General features: G+C 37.3%; 1 protein-coding gene across 1 annotated transcript in view; it reads left to right on the top strand.

Moving 5' to 3' along the window:
- Positions 1–23065, top strand: part of TEX11 (testis expressed 11) — a 323127-nt gene that overhangs the window by 36507 nt on the left and 263555 nt on the right. The window contains exon 7 of the mRNA XM_063084664.1: positions 6622–6702. Within this exon, the coding sequence (XP_062940734.1) occupies positions 6622–6702 (81 nt within the window). The remainder of the gene's footprint in view (positions 1–6621; positions 6703–23065) is intronic.

The raw sequence follows: 23065 nt of genomic DNA, 5'->3' as shown, positions 1-23065 counted from the left end.
TAGTAGCAATGAAAATGAGAAAGAAGGAGTAGATATGGGAGATGTTATAAAGGAAGCAAGCATTTATGCTCAATGAGAAGGACTTGAACCACTCAATCCTTGGAGGCAGGAAAGTGAGGATAATAAGAAAGCCTGTTTTTATTTATTCCACAGACATTTAGACGTTGTTGGCAGGTGGGGGCTGGGGGTGTAGTCAAAAGTAGAGCAAACAAAAAGGACTAGAACAGTGGGTCATGTATGAGAAGAGAAGAAAACTTCAAGGAAAAAGGGATGATCAGCAGTGGCCAGTGCTTCAGAGAAATAAAGGAAAATGAGGTTGGAGTAAAGGCTATTTGGGTCTGGTGTTTAGGAAGATGAGCAGTTTCAGTAGTAAGGTGAAAATGGAAGACAGAATGTAGAGGTTTGAGGACTGAGTGGGTGGTGATGCAATGGAAGAAGTTAGGATAGGGGTGTTCTGAGAGGACAAAACTACTTTCATAATAATTCCAAAGCATTATTTGCCTTTTTTGCTATGTTAGCATTTGCACTGGTGATGCAAAAACAATGATGGGTAAAACTGCTGGCACTTGGACATGAATCAAGACAGTGGCACACATTTCACTGATAGTCATTATATTCTTCACCACTATGCATTTGCTTTAAAAAAGAATGCTAGTTTTACTTAAAAGTGCCCTTGTTGAGGCAGTAAAAATGATTAATTTTATTAAATTTTGACTTTTGAATACATATCATTTTAATACTCTGTGGTGAAAAGGGAAGTACAAATAGAGCACTTCTGCTGCATATCGAAGGTTGTCTTGAGGAAAGGCCTTTAAGTGATTGTTTAACTTGTGAGTTAAATTAGCTACTTTTGTTTTTATTTTATGTTTTACCATATTTATTTTATTTTATGTTTTACCATATTTCCTTGAAAGGATGACTGACACATAAACTTTGTTCATTCAGACTTGGGTATTTAGCAGACATTTTCATAAAAATGAATGAAGTGAGCATGTGACTTCAAGGAAAACAACTGCTAGTATTTTTTGCCAGTGATAGTTTGAGCTTTTAGGTAAAAATTAGAATTTTGGAAAACTTGTACCTCCACCATGAGTTTATAGCTTCCAAATACTTAGACTTCTCTGATGAAATTGGTGGTGATATTAACAAATGTGATTTTTAAGCACTTTTTATTTTGGAGTAATTATAGATTCATGGGAAGTTGCAAAAATAGTAAAGAGAGGTCCAGTGTACCCTTCACCCACTTTTTCCAAATGGTAACATCTTGCATAAACGTAGTGTGATATAAAACCAGGAAATAGATATTGGTACAATCCACAGACCATTTTCAGGCTTCACCAGTTTTATGTGAACTCATTTGTGTGCGTACGTGGGTGTGTATAGTTCTGTACAACTTTATCACATGTGTAGACTAATGTTCACCACCACCACCACCACCACAATCAAGATACAGAACAGTTACATCACCACAGAGGTTCCTTATGCTACCCTTTTATAGTCATACTCATTCCTCCCATCCCTAACCCAAGTGACCAATAACCTATTCTCTGTCTCTATAATTTTGTCATTTTGAGGAATGAGTATAGTATGTAACCTTTTGATATTGGCTTTTTTCATTCAGCATAATTCCTTTGAGATAGATCCAAGTTGTTTTGTGTATCAATAGTTTGTTCTTTTTTATTGCTAAATAGAATTCTATGCTATGGATGTATCACAGTTTGTTTAGCTATTCACTATTGAAGGAATTTGGGTTGCTTCCAGTTTTTGGCTATTGTAAATAAAGTTGGTATGAACATTTGTGTACAGGTTTTTGTGTGGACATAAATTTTCATTTCTATGGGACAAATGCCCAGGAGTGCAGTTGCTGACTATAGTTAATAATACTGTATGGTATACCTAAATTTTGCAAGAGAGTAGATCTTAAATATTGTCACCATACAAAAAAATGGTGACTATGTGAGGTGATTTGTTAATTACCTTGATTGTGGTAAGCATTTCACAATGTATATGCATTTCAGAACATCACATTTTGTACACCTTAAATATATGCAATTTTTATTTGTCAATTATACCTGAATAAAGCTTGAAAAAAAAGAATAATAAAGAACAAAGTTGGAGGACTCACTCTTCCTAATTTCAGAACTTATTACAAAGCTACAGTACCAAGTTAGTGTGGTACTGGCATAAGGACAAACACATAGATCAATGGAATAGAATTGAGAGTCCAGAAATAAACCTCCACATTTATGGGCAAGTAACTAACAGAGCTGAAAGTATAAAACTTAGAGAAAACACAGATGTAAATTTTTGTGACCTTGGATTAGGCAATGAATTCTTAGATATGACACCTCAAGCACAAGCAAAGAAAAAAATTGCTAAATTGGATTTCATCAAAATTAAAAACTTTGGTCATCAAAGGGCACTGTGAAGAAAGTGAAAAGACAACCCATAGAATGGGAACAAATATTTGCAAGATATATATCTGATAAGTGTCCAGAATCTGGAATATATAAGGAACTCTTAGAACTTAACAATATGAAGACAAATAACCCAAATTTAAAATGGGCAAAGGGGGCCAAGCCCGTGGCGCACTTGGGAGAGTGCGGCGCTGGGAGCGCAGCGACGCTCCCGCCGCGGGTTCGGATCCTATATAGGAATGGCCGGTGCACTCACTGGCTGAGTACCGGTCACGAAAAAGACAAAAAATAAATAAATAAATAAATAAATAAAATAAAATGGGCAAAGGACTCGAACAGACATTACTCCAAAGAAGATATACAAATAGCCAATAAGCATATGAAAAGATGCTCAACATTAGTAGCTTTAGTCATGAGAGAAATGCAAATCAAAATCACAATGTGGTACCTCTTCACACCCACTCGGATATCTGTAATAACAAAAATGGAAAATAAGAAGTGTTGGTGATGATATGGAGAAATTGGAACCCTTGTAGATTGCTGGTGGGAATGTGAAAGCGTGCAGTTGTTGTGGAAAACAATTTGAAAGTTCTTCAAGAAGTTAAACAAATATAAAGTAGATTATTGGTTGCCAGGGGCTAAGAGGAGAGGGTAATAGGTAGTGGTTTCTATTGGATGCATAGTTTTATTTGGGAGTGATGAAAATGTTTTGGAATTAGATAGTGGTGATAGTTGTACAACCTTATAAATATACTAAAAACCACTGAATTGTGCACTTTAAAATGGTACATTTTATGGTATGTGAATTATATTTAATTATAATAATAAAGCCCTGTGAATGGGGCTTTTTACAAGGAGCAGTCAGGCTGGTTAAATAGTGACAGTTCTATGGTGCTGGGGCTTTTTTGGCAGCTCCAAACCCATTCTGTCCCATCCAGTGGGCTGCTTGGCTGCAAAGCTAATGTGTTTCTAGTTATGTGGTTTTCAAGGCTATTGCAGAACTGGTGTAGGGGGATAAAACTGGGCAAGTTAAAGTGTGACAAAGCTCACTGTTCTTACTGATATTCTTTCTTGTGGAGCAGGGTGGGATGAAGGTGTTTTCATGGGTTTACACACACTGGAAAAGCCTCTGTGCTCTTGCCGGTGCCCTCCTCTCTCCAGTATTCTTTTACTCAGTTTATTTTCTTGAGTAAAAACTTCTTAGATGGTTGCAAGCCTTTGTTTAATTTCCAGAGTTCTGAAAAGTTGATTTTGACAATTTTTGCCATTGTTCTCGGTGTTTTAAATAGAGGAGTGGATTTTCAGTGGTCTTTACTCCCCTTTTCCAGAATTGATTCTCCTAAAGTTGATTGTTGTATTTTGATCTTGTATCCTGCATCTTTACTCAACTCACTTATTCTAGAATTTTTTTCTGTAGATTCCTTGGGACTTTCTATGTAGACTATCATGTCATCTATAGATAGGGACAGTTTATTTATTCCTTACCAACCTTTTATTTTTCTAGTCTTATTGTACTGTTTAGGACTTTCAGTACTATATTTAATAAGAGTGGTGAGGATGAATGTGATTTTTTTTTTGATGTGTTATAATGGAATGTGTCAACCTTTGGTATATCTGCATAACTCAGTGACCCAATATTTTCCAAATTACCAATTTATATTTTTTACAAAATCATGCATGGGCATAAGATCTATTCAAAGTGTAAGATAGGCCTACGGGTTTTAATGTAAACAGGGTATGAAAAGTTCGTTGGTATGGTTCAGAATTACATTGCAGCTAACCTTCATGAAACTAGCAATTGCTGTGTTTTGGTGTTATATCAAAGAAGAATATCCACAATTATTGTCTGAAAAGACTATTTTCCAACTACATATATGTGTGATACTAGATTTTCTTCATATACTTCAACCCAAGCCATTTGCAATATGTATAATGCAGAAGCAGAAATGAGAATCCAGATGTTCTATAAAGCCAGACATTAAATAGATTTGCAAAGGTATAATACAATGGCACTCTTATCACTAAATATTTTTTTTATTTCTAGAAAATTTTGTTAGTTAAAAAAATGTTATTAAGTTAACGTATAATGTGTTTATTATTTTTAAATGAATTAATAAATATTTAAATTTTTTGTTTTAATTTCTAATATGGTAAATATTGATAGCTATAACTTAGATAAATAAAATCTGAATTCTTAATGACTTTTTAAGAGTTATAGGGCTCCTGAGGCCAAAAAAATTTAGAGCCATTGGTATAGGATTGATCTACAGCTGTGATTTTCAAAGTGTGGTCCCTGGACCAGCAGCATCAATATTACCTGGGAACCTGTAAGAAATGCAGATTTTTGGTGCCATCCCAGACCCAATAAATAGAAATTCTGGGGGTAGGGCCCAACAATCTGTATTCTAACAAGACTTCAAGATGATTCTGTTGCATGCTAAAATATGAGAACAGTTAGTATAGCACATCATGCAGAATGTTTGACAATGAGAAGAAGAAAAATTGGGTTGTAGCTCCTGAGAGTAGCATTACCTTCAAAGGAAGGTTATTTTCAAAGTAAAATATATATTAACTTATAGGTAGAATATAAAATGCTAGGGAGAAGAAGATTGGAGAAATTAGAAAAAGAAGTGGTGGTGGTTAATTGCTGGGGTATAGACCATGAAGAGATGGAAATGAATCTGATAAAGTGCATATGTAGAGAGATAAACATTTATTTAGTTCCTGCTATATGAATCAATGCTCTGTGCAGTAGAAATAAAACAAATCAATAACATTAATATGTGGTACCTTTCTTATAGGAACTTAAGTTTTGTGGGAGATACAGATGTGTAAATATATTACAAAAGGGTAATTGCTTTAAAAGAAATATGAATGAAGTTCCACAGTAAAATGAAGGATGAGTAGCTAACTATGCTGTGAAAATTAAGAAGATTATGAATTTTTCTGGGAAGGAAAGGGACATAAAACATATTATAGAAGATAATTATTATTATTATTATTTTTGTCTTTTTGTGACCGGTAAGGGGATCACAACCCTTGGCTTGGTGTCATCCGCACCGCGCTCAGCCAGTGAGCGCACCGGCCATTTCTATATAGGATCCAAACCCGCGGCGGAAGCGCCGCTGCGCTCCCAAGCGCTGCACTCTCCCGAGTGCGCCATGGGGCCGGCCCTATAGAAGATAATTAAATGTTGGATAAGGCACAACCTGAGGGTTGAGGGTTTTTTGTTTTTTTTGTTTTTTTTAAATTAAGGTGGAAGGCAAAGTAATTTTTGAGAGGGGTGCTGTAGGAGGATATGGCATGCTACAGATGACATGAAGAATATGACAAAGCATTTGACCATCATGGGGGAAATGTACTAAAGGAATCAACAAAGAAGGAAGCTAACTTTTACTCAGCACCTACTACATGCTTGACATAGTACTGAGAGCTGCAACATTGTTGATTGCTGAGCTGCAGTGAGGATCCAGTTGAAATTAGCATAAATTTGTAGTGGATTTATTCAGTGTAGGTTACTGTCTTTGGATTGATTGTGTTATCACTTAGTAACATTATGTTATGGTCAGTCTAGCATTTAATTCCTTATTTAATAGCCACAATTCATTGTTGTTGAGCAGCAGTTCAGATTCAACCTTGGAGCTTTCCTTCTCACTTCTAATCAATTATGTTTCAATAAAAGAAAAGAAAAAAAACAAAAAAGAAGGGCAAACCTAAGGTTTCCTGATCTATTAATAGGCAAAACTAAGGTTTCCTGATCCATTAATATAAGTTATAATACTTTATAGATCTGCTAGGATATGAGTTCAGAGAGTTTTCCTGTCTTCACCAGCAGTAAGTACCACATAGGAGTAAATAACCTCCTTTATTACAATTCTTGGCACTGGTGATAGTTTTGACTGCCAAATATGTTCACATGTTTGTATGCTGACTTACAGTTTATGAGGTAGAATACCAGTGTCTGCATTCCCAGAAAAAGTAAGTGACTCCTACTCATTCACTATCAACTCTGTTACCAAAGATATTCACCACTTATTCCTCTGTATTTTGAGATGGCTGTTATGTTTAGCTTAACCAACTAGCATTGCTAGAAAGATTAGAAAACAAAATAAGACTTTTCAACACTAGCTAAAATATGCTAAAATTGACTTAGAAACAAATACCTTATCATTTCTTTTTAACCAATTGATGTTCTTTCTCTCAGGCAATTGCTCAAGGGGATTTTCAAAGAGCATCTACATGTGCACTGCGTTGTAAAGATATGCTAATGAGGCTCCCCCAAATGGTGAGTGAAATCTCTGCATTTATTCTCCAGGTGTTTGAAAATACGCTGTCTTAGTCTGTTTTCTACTGCTATAGTAGAATATCACAGACCGGGTAAATTATAAACAGTAGAAGTTTATTTGCCTCATAGTTTTGGAGGTTGGGAAGTCCAAGATCAAGGGGCTGCATCTTGTGAGGGCTATCTTGCTGTGTCATAACATGGCAGAAGGACAAGTGAACACGAGTGAGACAGAGGAAATTGGACTCAACTGGCTTTTATAATAGTAACAATAACTAACCCACTCTCACGATAATGACACTAATCAATTCATGAGGGCAGAGCCCTCATGACCTAATCACCTCTTAATACTCCCACCTCTTAATACTGTTACAATGGAAATTAAATTTCAACATGAGTTTTGGAGGTGAACTTCATTCAATCCATAGCATTCTACCCTTGGCCCCCCAAAACGCATGTCCTTCACACATACAAAATACATTCATTCCATCTCAAGAGCCTCAAAAGTCTTAACTTGTTTTAGCATCAACTCAAAAGTTTAAAGTCTCGAGTGTCATCTATATCAGATATGGGTGAGACTCAAGCCACAACTCATCCCTGAGGAAAACTCCCTCTAACTGAGAGTCTATGAAATCAAAACAAGTTATCTATTTTCAAAAAACAAGTTATCTATGCCTGGCGGGACAGGCATAGGATGGACATTCCCATTCCAAAAGGGAGAAAAAGGCAAGAAAAGAGGAGTAATTGGTACCCAGTAACTCCAAAACCCAACAGGGAAAACAACTTTAAGTCTTAAAGTTGGAGAATAATCTCCTTTGACTCTGTGTCCTGCAACCTGCACACACTGGAGAGGTTGGGCCCCTGTACTCGTTCATTTCTGTTGCTTATAACAGAATACCTGAAACTGGGTAACTTATAAAGAAATGAAATTTATTTCTTACAGCTTGGGGACTGGGAAGTTCAAGGTTCAGGGAACACATCTGGTGAAGGCCTTCTACAGCAACTCTAGTTATCACATGGTGAGAATGGGCTGAGCAAAAGAGAAAGTTAACCTTCTCACTTGCTATGCTTTTAAAACCATCAGAAACACGCCCATTACTCCGTGAATGGATCAATCCATTCACAAGCACATAGTCCTCACAATCTAATCATCTCTTATAGGCCCCACCTTTCAAATAATTGGGTTTTACAATTTCTTAACACTGTTATGCTGGAGATGAAGTTTCCAATACATGAACTTTTGGGGACACATTTGACCCGTAGCAGCCCCTAAAGCCTTGGGCATTGCTGCCCTTATGGCTTTGTTGGGCACAGTTCATGCTTTGGCTCTCTTAGGTTGGAGTTGCGTGCAGGTGACCCTACAGTTATGTGATCTTGGAGGCTAACCCACTCCCATGGCTCCACTAGTCATTGCTCTAGTGGGAACTTTCCATGGCAGCTCTGACCCCATATTTCTGCTCAGCATTGCCATAGTGGAGGCTGTCTGTGGTGACTCTGCTCCCTTGGCTATCTGCAACATCCTTTGAAATTTAGGTGAAGGAAGCCATGCTCCCACAGCTCTTGGCATCCTGTGAGCTGGAGAATTAACAGCATGTGGACACTAGCAAGGTTTATGTCTTGTACCTAGGCTGCTAAGCCATGGCTGGGGCAACCAAGGAATGTGGCGGAATGCAGGAGTAGAGACCTGAAGTGGCCTGGGGCACTTAGCCCCATCCCTTGAAACCATTCTGCTCTTCTGGAGCTCTGGGCCTGTGATGGGGGTGGGGGTATTCTTGAAGATCTCTGAAATGCCTTTGGGATTTTTCTCCCATTGTCTTAATGAATAGAACCTGGCTCCCTTCTATCCATGGTAATCTCTTCAGCAAATGGTCACTTGGCCACAACCTTGGTATTTTCCCCAGTACATAGTTTTTCATTCTTTACATGGCCAGGCTGTGAATTTTCTAAATCTTTCTGTTCTGTTTCCCTTTTAATTATAAACTCTCTCTCTCTTTTTTTTTTTTTTTTTTTGCTGCTGGATGGTACAGGGATTGAACCCTGGACCTTGGTGTTATCAGCACCATGCTCTAACCAACTTTTCAAAATGACCACCCTAAATTCTGTTATTTTATTTTATTTTATTTATTTATTTATTTATTTTATTTTATTTTATTTTTAAAAAAATTTTATTTTGTTGATATACATTGTGGCTGATTATTGCTCCCCATCACCAAAACCTCCCTCCCTTCTCCCTCCCCCCTCCCCCCCAACAATGTCCTTTCTGTTTGCTTGTCGTATCAACTTCAAGTAATTGTGGTTGTTATATCTTCTTCCCCCCCCACCCCCCCGGTTTTGTGTGTGTGTGTGTGTGTGTGTGTGTGTGTGAATTTATATATTAATTTTTAGCTCCCACCAATAAATGAGAACATGTGGTATTTCTCTTCCTGTGCCTGACTTGTTTCACTTAATATAATTCTCTCGAGGTCCATCCATGTTGTTGCAAATGGCAGTATTTCATTCGTTTTTATAGCTGAGTAGTATTCCATTGTGTAGATGTACCACATTTTCCGTATCCACTTATCTGATGATGGACATTTGGGCTGGTTCCAACTCTTGGCTATTGTAAAGAGTGCTGCGATGAACATTGGGGAACAGGTATACCTTCGACTTGATGATTTCCATTCCTCTGGGTATATTCCCAACAGTGGGATAGCTGGGTCGTATGGTAGATCTATCTGCAATTGTTTGAGGAACCTCCATACCATTTTCCATAGAGGCTACACCATTGGCAGTCCCACCAACAATGTATGAGAGTTCCTTTTTCTCCGCAACCTCGCCAGCATTTATCGTTCATAGTCTTTTGGATTTTAGCCATCCTAACTGGGGTTAGATGGTATCTCAGTGTGGTTTTGATTTGCATTTCCCGGATGCTGAGTGATGTTGAGCATTTTTTCATATGTCTGTTGGCCATTTGTCTATCTTCCTTAGAGAAATGCCTACTTAGCTCTTTTGCCCATTTTTTAATTTTGGGTTGCTTGTTTTCTTCTTGTACAGTTGTTTGAGTTCCTTATATATTCTGGATATTAATGCTTTGTCAGATGTATATTTTGCAAATATTTTCTCCCACTCTGTTGGTTGTCTTTTAACTCTGTTAATTGTTTCTTTTGCTGTGCAGAAGTTTTTTAGTTTGATATAATCCCATTTGTTTATTTTTCCTTTGGTTGCCCGTGCTTTTGGGGTCGTATTCATGAAGTCTGTGCCCAGTCCTATTTCCTGAAGTGTTTCTCCTATGTTTTCTTTAAGAAGTTTTATTGTTTCAGGGTGCATATTTAAATCCTTAATCCATTTTGAGTTGATTTTAGTATACGGTGAGAGGTATGGATCTAGTTTCATTCTCCTGCATATGGATATCCAGTTATCCCAGCACCATTTGCTGAAGAGGCAGTCCCTTCCCCAGTGAATAGGCTTGGTGCCTTTGTCAAAGATCAGATGGCAGTAAGTGTGTGGGTTGATTTCTGGATTCTCTATTCTATTCCATTGATCAGTGTGTCTGTTTTTATGCCAGTACCATACTGTTTTGGTTATTATAGCTTTGTAGTATAGCTTAAAGTCAGGTAGTGTTATGCCTCCAGCTTTATTTTTTTTGCTCACCATTGCTTTGGCTATGCGTGGTCTTTTATTGTTCCATATAAATGTCTGGATAGTTTTTTCCATTTCTGAGAAAAATGTCTTTGGAATTTTGATGGGGATTGCATTGAATTTGTATATCACTTTGGGTAGTATGGACATTTTCACTATGTTGATTCTTCCAATCCAAGAGCATGGGAAATCTTTCCATCTTCTTGTATCCTCTCTAATTTCTCTCAGCAGTGGTTTGTAGTTCTCATTATAGAGATTTTTCACATCCTTGGTTAACTCAATTCCTAAGTATTTTATTTTTTTGGTGGCTATTGTAAATGGGCAGGCTTTCTTGATTTCTCGTTCTGCATGTTCACTATTGGAGAAAAGAAATGCTACTGATTTTTGTGTGTTGATTTTGTATCCTGCTACTGTGCTGAAATCATTTATCAATTCCAAGAGTTTTTTTGTAGAGGTTTTAGGCTTTTCGATATATAGGATCATGTCATCTGCAAACAGGGACAGTTTGACTTCATGTTTTCCAATCTGGATGCCCTTTATTTCCTTCTCTTCTCTGATTGCTCTGGCTAGTACTTCCAACACTATGTTGAATAGGAGTGGTGAGAGTGGGCATCCTTGTCTAGTTCCTGTTCTTAAAGGAAAAGCTTTCAGCTTTTCCCCATTCAGGATGATATTGGCAGTGGGTTTGTCATATATGGCTTTCATTATGTTGAGATACTTTCCCTCTATACCTAACTTATAGAGGGTCTTTGTCATGAATGAGTGCTGAACTTTATCAAATACTTTTTCAGCATCTATAGAGATGATCATATGGTCCTTGTGTTTGACTTTATTAATATGGTGTATCACATTTATTGATTTGCGTATGTTGAACCAACCTTGCATCCCGGGGATGAATCCCACTTGATCGTGGTGAATAATTTTACATATGTGTTGCTGTATTCTGTTTGCTAGTATTTTAGTGAGGATTTTTGCATCTATATTCATCAAGGATATCGGCCTGTAGCTTTCCTTTTTGGTTATATCTTTACCTGGTTTTGGTATCAGGATTATGTTTGCTTCATAGAATGAGTTTGGGAGATTTGCGTCTGTTTCAAACTTTTGGAATAGTTTGTAAAGAATCGGTGTCAATTCCTCTTTTAATGTTTGGTAAAATTCTGCTGTGAATCCATCTGGTCCTGGGCTTTTCTTTGTTGGGAGCCTTCTGATAACAGCTTCAATCTCCTTTATTGTTATTGGTCTGTTCAAATTTTCTACGTCTTCATGGTTCAGTTTTGGGAGCTTGTGTGTGTCCAGAAATTTATCCATTTCCTCCAGATTTTCAAATTTGTTGGCGTATAGTTGTTTATAGTAGTCTCGAATGATTCCTTGTATTTCAGATGAATCAGTTGTAATATCGCCTTTTTCATTTCTAATTTTTGTTATTTGAGTCTTCTCTCTTCTTTTTTTTGTTAGCCATGCTAATGGTTTGTCAATTTTATTTATCTTTTCAAAAAACCAACTTTTTGATTCGTTGATCTTTTGAATTGTTTTTTGGGTTTCAATTTCATTCAGTTCTGCTCTGATCTTAATGATTTCTTTCCGTCTGCTAACTTCAGGTTTGGATTATTCTTGTTTTTCTAGTTCTTTAAGGTGAAGTGTTAGGTTGCTCACTTGCCATCTTTCCATTCTTCTGAAGTGAGCATTTAATGCAATAAATTTCCCCCTTAATACTGCTTTTGCAGTATCCCACAGGTTTTGGTATGATGTATCATTTTTTTCATTATTTTCAATACATTTTTTGATTTCCTGCTTGATTTCTTCTTGGACCCATATGTCATTAAGTAGAATGCTGTTTAATTTCCATGTGTTTGTATAGTTTCCAGAGTTTCGTTTGTTATTAATTTCTAGTTTTAATCCATTGTGGCCTGAGAAAATATATGTGATAATTCCAATTTTTTGAATATATTGAGACTTGATTTGTGACCTAATATGTGATCTATCCTGGAGAATGATCCATGTGCTGATGAGAAGAATGAATATTCTGAGGTGGTTGGATGGAATGTTCTGTAGATATCTGCGAATTCCAATTGGTCTAGAGTCTTGTTTAGATCTTGTGTTTCTCTACTGAATCTTTGCCTAGATGATCTGTCTAATATTGACAGTGGGGTGTTCAGGTCCCCTGCTATTATGGTATTAGTGTCTATTTCCTTCTTTAGGTCTAATAGAGTTTGTTTTATAAATCTGGCTGCTTCAACATTGGGTGCGTACATATTTATGATTGTTATGTCTTCTTGATGGATCAGTCCTTTTATCATTACGTAGTGTCCCTCATTGTCTCTTTTTATGGTTTTTAGTTTAAAGTCTATTTTGTCAGATATAAGAATAGCTACTCCAGCTCGTTTTTCTTTTCTGTTTGCATGGTAAATCTTTTTCCATCCTTTCACTCTTAGTCTATGTGAATCTTTATGGGTGAGGTGGGTCTCTTGTAGGCAGCATATAGTTGGGTGCTCCTTTTTGATCCAGTCAGCCAGTTTGTGTCTTTTGATTGGGGAATTTAAGCCTTTTACATTAAGAGTTGTTATTGAAAGGTGTTGATTTATTCCTAGCATTTCATTGGTTGTTTGGTTGTCTTAGGTGTCTTTTGTTCCTTGCTTTCTGATTTACTGTTTGGTTTCTGTGTTTGTTGGTTCCTTAGGTTGTAGATAGTGTTTTTGTTTGCTTGTTTTCTCTTCATGAATGCCATTTTTATTATACTAGTGGGTATTGATTTTTCTTGGATTTTTATGGCAGTGGTAGTTATTTTTCAGGAACCAAATCCAGTACTCCCTTGAGGATTTCTTGTAAGGGTGGTCGTGTGGTAGTGAACTCCCGCAGTTTTTGTTTGTCTGAGAAATATACTATTTGACCTTCATTTCGGAAGGATAGCCTTGCAGGGTAGAGTATTCTTGCCTGGCAATCTTTGTCTTTTAGTATTTTGAAAATCTCATCCCATTCCTTTCTAGCTTTTAGGGTTTGTGATGAAAAGTCTGATGTTAGCCTGATTGGGGCTCCCTTATAGGTGATTTGACGCTTCTCTCGCAGCTTTTAAGATTCTCTCTTTGTCTCTGAGTTTTGCCAATTTGACTATGACATGTCTTGGAGAAGGCCTTTTTGGGTTGAATACCTTTGGAGATCGTTGAGCTTCCTGGATCTGAAGATCTGTGACCTTTCCTATACCTGGGAAGTTTTCTGCCACTATTTTGTTGAATATGTTTTCAATGGAATCTCCATTTTCCTCCCCTTCTGGAATACCCATGACTCGGATATTTGAGCGCTTAAGGTTGTCTGATATCTCTCTCAGATTTTCTTCAATGTCCTTGATTCTTTTTTCTTTCTTTTTGTCTGCTTTTGTTATTTCAAACAGCCCATCTTCAAGTTCAGAGGTTCTCTCTTCAACTTCGACAAGCCTGCTGGTTAAACTCTCTGTTGTGTTTTTTATTTTGCTGAATAACTTCTTCAGTTCAGCAAGTTCTGCTACATTTTTTTTCAGGACATTGATTTCTTTGTACATTTCCTCTTTCAGATCCTGTATACTTTTCCTCATTTCATCATGATGTCTAGCTGAGTTTTCTTGTATCTCATTCAGTTTCCTTAGAATTATCACTCGAAATTCCTTGTCAGTCATTTCAAGGGCTTCTTGTTCTGTAGGATCTAGAGTTTGAGATTTATTAACATTTGGTGGTGTACTTTCTTGATTTTTTGTATTTCTGGTATCTTTTTTGATGTTTATTCATTGTGGCAGGGGGTTTCACAGTCCACCGGTTTGAGACTAATGACTAACTAGGATGTTGCTGTGGTTGCCAATTTCGTATGGCTCCCTCCATGACTGCTCAGTTGGCCTCTAGTGCCTTGTGTGTGTGGTTGCCTCGGGTCTTGGGCTTCTCTGGGGAGCCACCTTTCTGGTCAGCTTGGACTCTGCTGGGCTGGTGGATCACGTACCACAGGGTGTGTGATCGGTGTTGAGCTTTCACTTCCTGTGCAGGACTTCTCCCTGTTCCTGTGCTCTGGCCCAGGCTGTTGGATCGTGCAGTGGCGACCCCACCGGGTGTGTGGTTTCTGTCGAGTCTCCGCCTCCCTGGCCGCACGTCTGCCCACTCTGTGCGCACTGTGCTGGGCTGGGGCGTGTCTTCTGTAACCCCCGTCTATCAGCTGGGCCTTCAAGACCCTGCTCGGCACCGCCTCGCCCAGGAAGTCTACCAGGTTTCTGGTAGGCACAGACGACCGGTCGCTCTGGATGCCTTTGTAGCACTGTGTAGATCTTTCTCGGGACTTGTTCACCTTTGTATCCACCCGGTATAAACCGAGTCTAGCGCCCGCCTGCAGCCAGCTCTCCGGCAGGTTCAAGCGGACCTGGGAACTCTCCTACCACACTATTTCCAACCAGAAATTCTTTAGGCTTTTTTCCGAACTGGTGGCCGCAGAGATGGTTTCTGCCTCCCAGTAACAGGAAGTTTACTGGGGGCCGGAGTCCAGGGTGTGGTGGAGTGACATTCGGCCTGCCCGTACTTCCTTGCCCTCCCGTCACTGGCCGGGGACGCCCCACGCCACCAACCCGCCAGAGAACCGCGGAGGGAGTTGGAGGGGGAGTCCAGCCCGCAGGCTCCGGAAAGCCCCGCGCCAGGCCCAGCAAGTGGGAAGGCTCAGTGATGGTCGAGCCGGGCGGAGCTGCCAGCACCTGGGAAAATGGAGGCAGCCCCGGGGCGGTGAGTGGCCTGGTGATGCAGCCGGGAGCCGGGTGGGCGTCAGCCCCCCAAACAGAGCTGGGCCAGGGGTCACTCACAGTGCTGTGCCAGGTCGGGTGCTCACTCTCTGCCTCTGGTTTGCGCCTTTCCCGTTCTCGGCTGCTGCCGCCTCGGGCTGTTCAGTCGCGGCGCGGCTCGGGCGCTCCCAGGAATCTTCTTTAATGCCGGCCTGAAACCTCGAATCCTGAATAGGGCGGCTGGCCACCTTCAGCGGGGCCCCAGCCTCTGGATCCTGTCTGCATCCACAGCAGTCCTGGTGCCGTGTTCCCTGTTTGGAGACTCGCTTTTGCAGCTAAGAAACAGTTCTTTTCCTGCTCCACACTTCAAAGCTGTTGCCTGTAAATGAGGCAGCCTCTCCTGCCGAGGGCAAAGTGGCAGTCACCCCCCATGACCGGCCACCAGCAGCGGTCCTCCCTTAACAGATGGCAAGAGGAAGGTCCACAAGTTTCCCGGCTGCCTGAGGCCCAGTGGCTGCCTTTTCCACCTCAGCTACTCCGCGCCAGCCGCCACAGCCACCGCCATCTTGAAACTGCCCTAAATTCTGGTTTTAACTCACTTCTTTGCTCTCACATCTCACTCTTTGTGGTTAAAAGTAACCATGCAGTTACCTGAATGCTTTGATGCTTAGATATTTCTTTCGTCAGATATCGTAGTTCATTGCTCTTAAGTTCTGCATTCCATAAAGCCCTCAGACAGGGACACCTAAAGGTCCCAGTGCTTAATATTGTTACAATGGTCATTTAATTTTAACATGAGTTTTGGAAACCACATGTAAACCATAGCATGTGCTATATCAAGTTTCAGGAAGAATCATTGCTACTTCATGCAACCTTTTGGAGATTATATTTGAGATCAGTTCTGCTTACTTCGCTGATGTTTGAAATATTTTGCTTCCTTTATTCTTTACTAGAGAGGGTATTTGTAAAAGTGATGTGGGTTATTTCTTAAAATGTACTTGCTTTCCCTTTTATTTTACCATTTTGATAGTATTTTCTCCATATTTCATGTTACACACTGAAAGAAAGAAAAATTGAGTTTATTTCCCTACTGATAGTATTGATAGCAGTTAATCATGTTACTGCCTCAGTGCAAGGGGTCTCCAAAATGTTCATGAAATGATTTGTATTATCTTTTAATTCTGTTTTTTCATGAACTTTTTGAAGTACCCTTTTATTTTTGTATATTGGGATTTGGAGGTATAAGAATTTTGATAGGGTAAGGCCTGCTTCCTGGATTGGATCTCATCAAAATTCCTAAATTTATAGTTTTTTGCTTTTCCACTTTATCTCCCTTTTCTATTCTTTCTCCCGTATTTGAGTGACTATTTCTACTTCAGTCTTTACTATCACAGAGGGGATTAAGAACAGAGATATAGTTGGATTTTAGGGAGAATGTTTCCAGGGTTCCATAAGTTGCACCTGCTTGTGAGAGTGGTCTTACTTTTTTTTACGAATTCTTTTATAATGTAGAACTTAATTCAGTAAATATTTATATATTGTTTATTATGTGCCAAGCACTCTTCTAGGCTTCAAAATTTTAAAAACAAATTCATATTTACAGAAAGTTACAAGAATAGTACAATGAATTCCTGTATATCCATTGCCCAAAGACTCCATTCAAGTTTTCCAGTAATGCCCTATATAGAAAACAGATTCAATCTAGGATTACACAGTCTTTAGTCTCCTTCAATCTGAAATACTTCCTCATTCTTGCCTTGATATTCATGACTTTGGTAGTTTTGAAGATTACAGATTACTCATTTTGTAGGGTATGACTTAATCTGGATTTATCTGAAGTTTCCTCATGATTAGAATAGATTATGAATTTGGGGCCAGAAAATTACAGAAGAGGTTCTGTGTTCTCCTCGTGGTTTCCTGTTGGGTGGCTGGCATACAGGATTAATTTATCCTATTACTGGGGTTTATTTTTATTTTTTTTGTCTTTTTGTGACCGGCTGCACCGCGCTCAGCCAGTGAGTGCACCGGCCATCCTTATATAGGATCTGAACCTGCGGCAGGAGCACTGCCATGCTCCCAGCACCACACTCTCCCGAGTGCACCACAGGGTCGGCCCGTAACTTTAATCTCTTGATTATGATTATGTCTTCCCGGTTTTTCCACTGTAAACTATGCATTTTTCTTTTTGTTATTCATAAGTATTTTATGGAGTGCTACTTTAAGATTATGGAAAAATCTAATTTCTCCTCCCACATTTACCATCCATATTCTTTTTTTCTGTTTTTTTCCAGCTTTATTGAGGTATAATTGACAAAAATTGTATATATTTATTGCATGTAACATGATGTTTTCATATACACACACACACACATACATAACATTCTGAAAAGATTACCCTAGTCAAGCTAATTTACATATCCATCATCTCACATAGTTACTGTTTTTTTTGTGGAGAAACATTTAAGATCTACTTTCTTTGCAATTTTGAAGTATATAATACCTTAACGATAGTCACCATGCTGTACAATAAGTGTCCAGAACTTACTCATACCACCTCACTGAAACTATCTACCCTTTGACCAACATCTTTCTATGCCCCGTCCACCTAAGCCTCTGGCAACCACTATTGTACTCTCTGCTTCTATGAATTTAACTTTTTCAGAATACACATGAGTATAAGTGAGATCACGCAGTATTTGTCTTTCTGTGCCTGGCGTATTTTACTTAGCATAATATTCTTCAATTACATCTCTGTTGTCACAAATGACAGGATTTCCTTCCTTTTTAAGGCTAAATTGTATTCAATTATGTATATATACTGCATTTATCTGTTGATGGACACTTACATTGATTCCATTTCTTGGCTATTGTAAATAATGCTCAGTGAACATGGAATTGCAGATATCTCTTCAAGATAATGATTTTATTTCCTTTAGATATATATCTAGAAGTGGGATTGCTGGGTCATATGTTAGTTCTATTTTTAATTTTTTGACAAACCTCCCTATTATTTTCCATAATGGGTGTACAAATTTACATTCAAACCAATATTGTACCAGGGTTCTCTTTCCCCCATAACCTTGCCAACACATTATATTTTGACTTTTTGATAATATCCATCCTAACAGATGTGAGATATCTCATTGTGGTTTTGATTTGCATTTCCTGATAATTAGTGATGTTGTATATGTTTTATATACCACTCGGCCATTTGTGTATCTTCTTTGGAGAAATGTCTGTTCATGTCATTTACTCATATTTTAATTCAGTTATTATTATTATTATTTACTGTTGAGTCGTATGAGTCCCTTATATATTTTGGAGATTAACCACTTATCACATACATGGTTTGCAAATGTTTATTTTCCCATTCTGTAGGTTGCCTTTTCAGTCTGTTGATGGTTTTCTTTGCTGTGCAGAAACTTTTTGGTTTGATGTAATTCCATTTGTCTATTTTAGTTTTTGGTGCCTGTGCTATTGGAATCACATTAAAAACATCATTGCAAAGACCACTGTCAAGAAGCTTTTCTCCTATGTTTTCCTTTAGGAGTTTTTCAGTTTTAGGTATTAAGTTTAAGTCTTTAATTTATTTTGAGTTGATTTTTGTGTATGGTGTAAGGTAGGGGTCAAATTTCATTACTTTGCATGTTGATATCCAGTTTTCCCAACATCATTTATTGAAGAGATGGTCCATTCCCCTCTCATGTGTTCTTGACACTCATATTGAAGATCAGTTGACCTTGAATGTGTAGATTTATTTCTGGCTCTTCTATTCTGCTCCATTGGTCTATATGTCTCTTTTTATTCCAGTATCAGACTGTTTTGATTACTATAGCTTTGTAATATATTTTGAAATGAGGAAGTGTGATACATCTAGCTTTGTTCTTCTTGCTCAAGATTGCTTTGGCTATTTGGGGTCTTTTATGGTTTCATATGAATTTTGGGATTTTTTTCTATCTGTAACGAACGCCATTGGGGTTTTGATAGGATTGTACTGAATCTATAGATCACTTTGGGTAGTATGGACATTTTAACAGTATTATTTCTTCTAATCCATGAACACAGATATCTTTCCATTTATTTGTGTGTTTAATTTCCTTCATCAATGTTTTATAATTTTCAATGTAGAAGTCTTTTACCTCTGGTTAAGTTTATTCCTATGTATTTTATTCTTTTCATTGTTATTGTGAATGGGATTTTTTTCACTTTCCAAATGGTACAGTCATGAGATTAATGATTTTGTAGCTATTTTTTAGAATTACTTTTTTATAGAAATGTATTGATTGTACATATTTATGGAGTGCAGAGTTATATTTCAATACAAGTATATAATTTTTAAAATTTCCTTTTCATATAGTTTGTTGTTAGTGTATAGAAATGCTACTGAGGGCCGAGCCCGTGGCGCACTTGGTAGAGTGCTGCGCTGGGAGCGCGGCGACGCTCCCGCCGCGGTTTCGGATCCTATATAGGACTGACCGGTGCACTCACTGGCTGAGTGCCGGTCACGACAAAACGACAAAAAAAAAAAAAAAAAAAAAAAAAAGAAATGCTACTGAGTTTTATAAATTGATTTTGTATCTTATAACTTTACTAAATTTATTAGTTCTAGCATTTTTTTTTAGTTTCTGGGTTTTCTATATATGTGAACATGTCATCTGCAAGCAGAGACAATTTTACTCTTCCTTCTGATTTGGATGCCTTTCTTTTCCTTCTTATTCTTGTCTAACTGCTCTTGCTATGACTTCTAGTACTATGTTGAATAGAAGTGATGAGAGTGGCCTTTTTTGCCTTGTTCAGAATCTTGGAGGAAAAGCTTTCAGTTTCTTCTTACTGATTATGATGCTAACTGTGGGATTTTGGGATTTTCATTTATGTCCATTTGTGTTGAAGTAAGCTCCTTGAATACCTATTTGCTGAGAGTGTGCATCATTTATGGATGTTGCATTATGTGAAATGCTTTTTCTGCATCTATTGAGATGATCATGTGGTTTTTATCTTTTATTTTGTTTTTTTTCCCCTCTGTATCTTTTATTTTGTTAGTGTGGTATATTACATTGATTTGTGTATGTTAAACGACCCTTGCATTCCAGGGATAAATCCCACTGGGTTGTGGAGCATGATCCTTTTAATGTCCTGTTGGATTTAGTTTGCTATTATTTTGTTGAGGATTTTTGTATCTATATTCATCAGGGATATTGGCCTGTAGTTTTCTTTTCTTGTGGTATCCTTGTCTGACTTTCATATCTGGGTAATGCTGACCTCATAAATGAATTCAGAAGTACTCCCTTTTCTTTTATTTTTTGGAAAACTTTGAGAATGATTGATATTAATTCTTTGTATGTTTTGTAGAATACACCAACAAAGACATCTAGTGCTAGGCTTTTTTTTCTGGGGAGGTTTTGATTACTGATTCGATCTCTCTATTCGTTATTGGTCTATTCAGGCTTTCTATTTCTTCTAGTCAGTTTGTTGGTGTATAATTGTTCATAATAGTCCTTCATATATATTTTTTTATTTTTGAAGCATCTGTTGTAATGTCTCCTCTTTCATTTCTGATTTTATTTGAGTATTGTCTCTTCTTTTCTTAGTTTAGCTAAGGGTTTGTCAATATTGTTCATGTTAAAAACCAATTCTTAGTTTTATTGATTTTTTTTTCTTATTTTTTCTATTCTCTATTTCATTTATTTCTCCTCTGATTTATTATTTCCTTCCCTCTGCTAATCTGGGTTCAGCTTGTTCTTTTTCTGATTCCTTGAGGTATAAAGTTAGGTTATTTATTTGAGATATTTCTTCTCTTTTAATGTAGATGTTTATTGCTATAAACTTTGGCAGCATCCCATATGTTTTTATAGGTTGTATTTTTCTCATTTGTCTCAAGATATTTTAAAAATATCTTTTGATATCCTCTTTGAACCAGTGGTTGTTAGAGCATATGTTGTTTAGTTTCTACATATTTGTGAATTTTCCCTTTTTTTTACTGTTATTGATTTCTAGTGTCCTTCTATTATGCTTAGAAAATTTACTGAGTATGGTTTCAATCTTGTTAAAATTTGTTAATACTTGTTTTGTAACCTAATATATGATCTACCCTGGAGAATGTTTTTTGTGCGTGGAGAAAAATGTGTATTCTTTTTCTGGTGAGTGGAAAGTTCTTTATATGTCTGTTAGGTCCATTGGGTCTATAGGGTTGTTTATGTCAGCTGTTTCTTTATTGATAGTCTATCAATTATTGAAAGTGGGTTATTGAAGTCTCCTACTATTATTGTATTGCTGACAATTTCTCCCCTCAGATCTGTCAATATATTCCTTATATATTAAGTGCTATGATATTGGGTGCATATATATTTACAATTGTTATATGTTCCCATTGAATTAACCCTTTTATCATTATGTAATGACCTTCTTTCTCTCTGGTGACAGTTTTTAACTTAAAGTCTTATTTTAGGGCTGGCTCATGGCTCACTCAGGAGAGTGCGGTGCTGATAACACCAAGGCCATGGATTTGGATCTTATATAGGGATGGCTGGTTAGCTCACTGGCTGAGTGTGGTGCTGACAACAACAAGCCAAGGGTTAACATCCCCTTACTGGTCATCTTTAAAAAAAAGTCTTATTTTGTCTGATATAAGTATATTCATGCACTGCATAATGATGTTTTGTTCAATGATTGACCACATACACTATGATGGTCCCGTAAGATTAAAATACTGTGTTTTTACTGTACCTTTTCTATGTTTAGATGTGTTTAGATAAACAAATATTCACCATTGTGTTATAATTGCCTAGATCATTGAGGACAGTGATATGCTGTATGGGTTTGTAGCCTTTGAAAAATAGAGCATGCCTGGGTATGTAAATACACTATACCACCTAGGTTTGTGTAGGTACACTATGATGTTCACACAACAACAAAATTGCCTAACAATGCATTTCTCAGAATATATTCCCTTCCTTAAGCTACACATGAGTGCATGGCCACCCCTGCTTTCTTTTGGTTACCATTTGTGTGGAATAACTTTTTTTTTGTCTCTTCACTCTTATACTATGTGTGTCCTTAAATCTAAAGTGAATCTCTTTTAGACAGCATATCACTGGATCTTGGTTTTTTTTTTAATCCATTAAACCACTTGTGATTGAGAAGTTTATCCATTTACGTTTAAGGTAATTATTAATAGGTGATGTCTTAATATTGATATTTTATTATTTTCTGCCTGTTGTGCAGTTGTTTTGTTCTTGTCTTGCTGTCATCCTTTGTTATTTAAAGGTCTAAAGGGATTTGCTCATTTCTTTTCTTTTCATCTTTTGTGTACCTATATAGGTGTTTACTTTGTGCTTACAATAGGTATGCCTAAAATATCTTGTAGTTATAGCCATCTATTTTTATGTTGTTAACAACTTAATTTTAATCTTATACAAAAACTACACTTTTACTCTCTTCCATCCACAGTTTGTGTTGAAGTCAGAGTGTACTTTTTATACTGTGTATACATTAGTAAATTTTTGTGGTTATGGTTATTCTTAATGTTGTCTTTTAACTTTTATGTTAGGGCTAAAGGTAATCTATGCACAAGTATAGCAGGGTTACATTATTCTGTATTTGTGTATGTATTTACTTTAATATCAGTGAGATATATGCTTTCATAAACTTTGTGTTGCTATTTAGAATGTTTTCATTTCAATCTGAAGAAGTCCTTTAAACATTTCTTGTAAGTCAAGTTTAATGGTGACAGAGTCCCTCAGTTTTTGTTTGTCTGGGAAAAACCATCTCTCTTTCATTTTTAAAGGATAGTTTTGCCACCTATAATATTTTTGGTTGGCAGTTTTTTCTTTCAGTACTTTGAATGTATTATCCCACTCTCTTTGGCCTTCAGTGTTTCTGCTGAGAAATAACACTGATAATAATATTTGTATGTGACCCCATTTATTTATTTCAAAATTCTCTTATATATTTTACTTTTGATAATGTAATTAAAATATGTGTCATTGTTGACCTATTTATTTTCAACCTACTTGTGGTCCTTTGGGTTTC

Source organism: Cynocephalus volans, chromosome X (genome assembly GCF_027409185.1).
Source record: "Cynocephalus volans isolate mCynVol1 chromosome X, mCynVol1.pri, whole genome shotgun sequence".
Lineage (NCBI taxonomy): Eukaryota > Metazoa > Chordata > Mammalia > Dermoptera > Cynocephalidae > Cynocephalus > Cynocephalus volans.
Note: the sequence above shows the minus strand (reverse complement) of the source record. Positions and strands in the feature narration are given on the sequence as shown.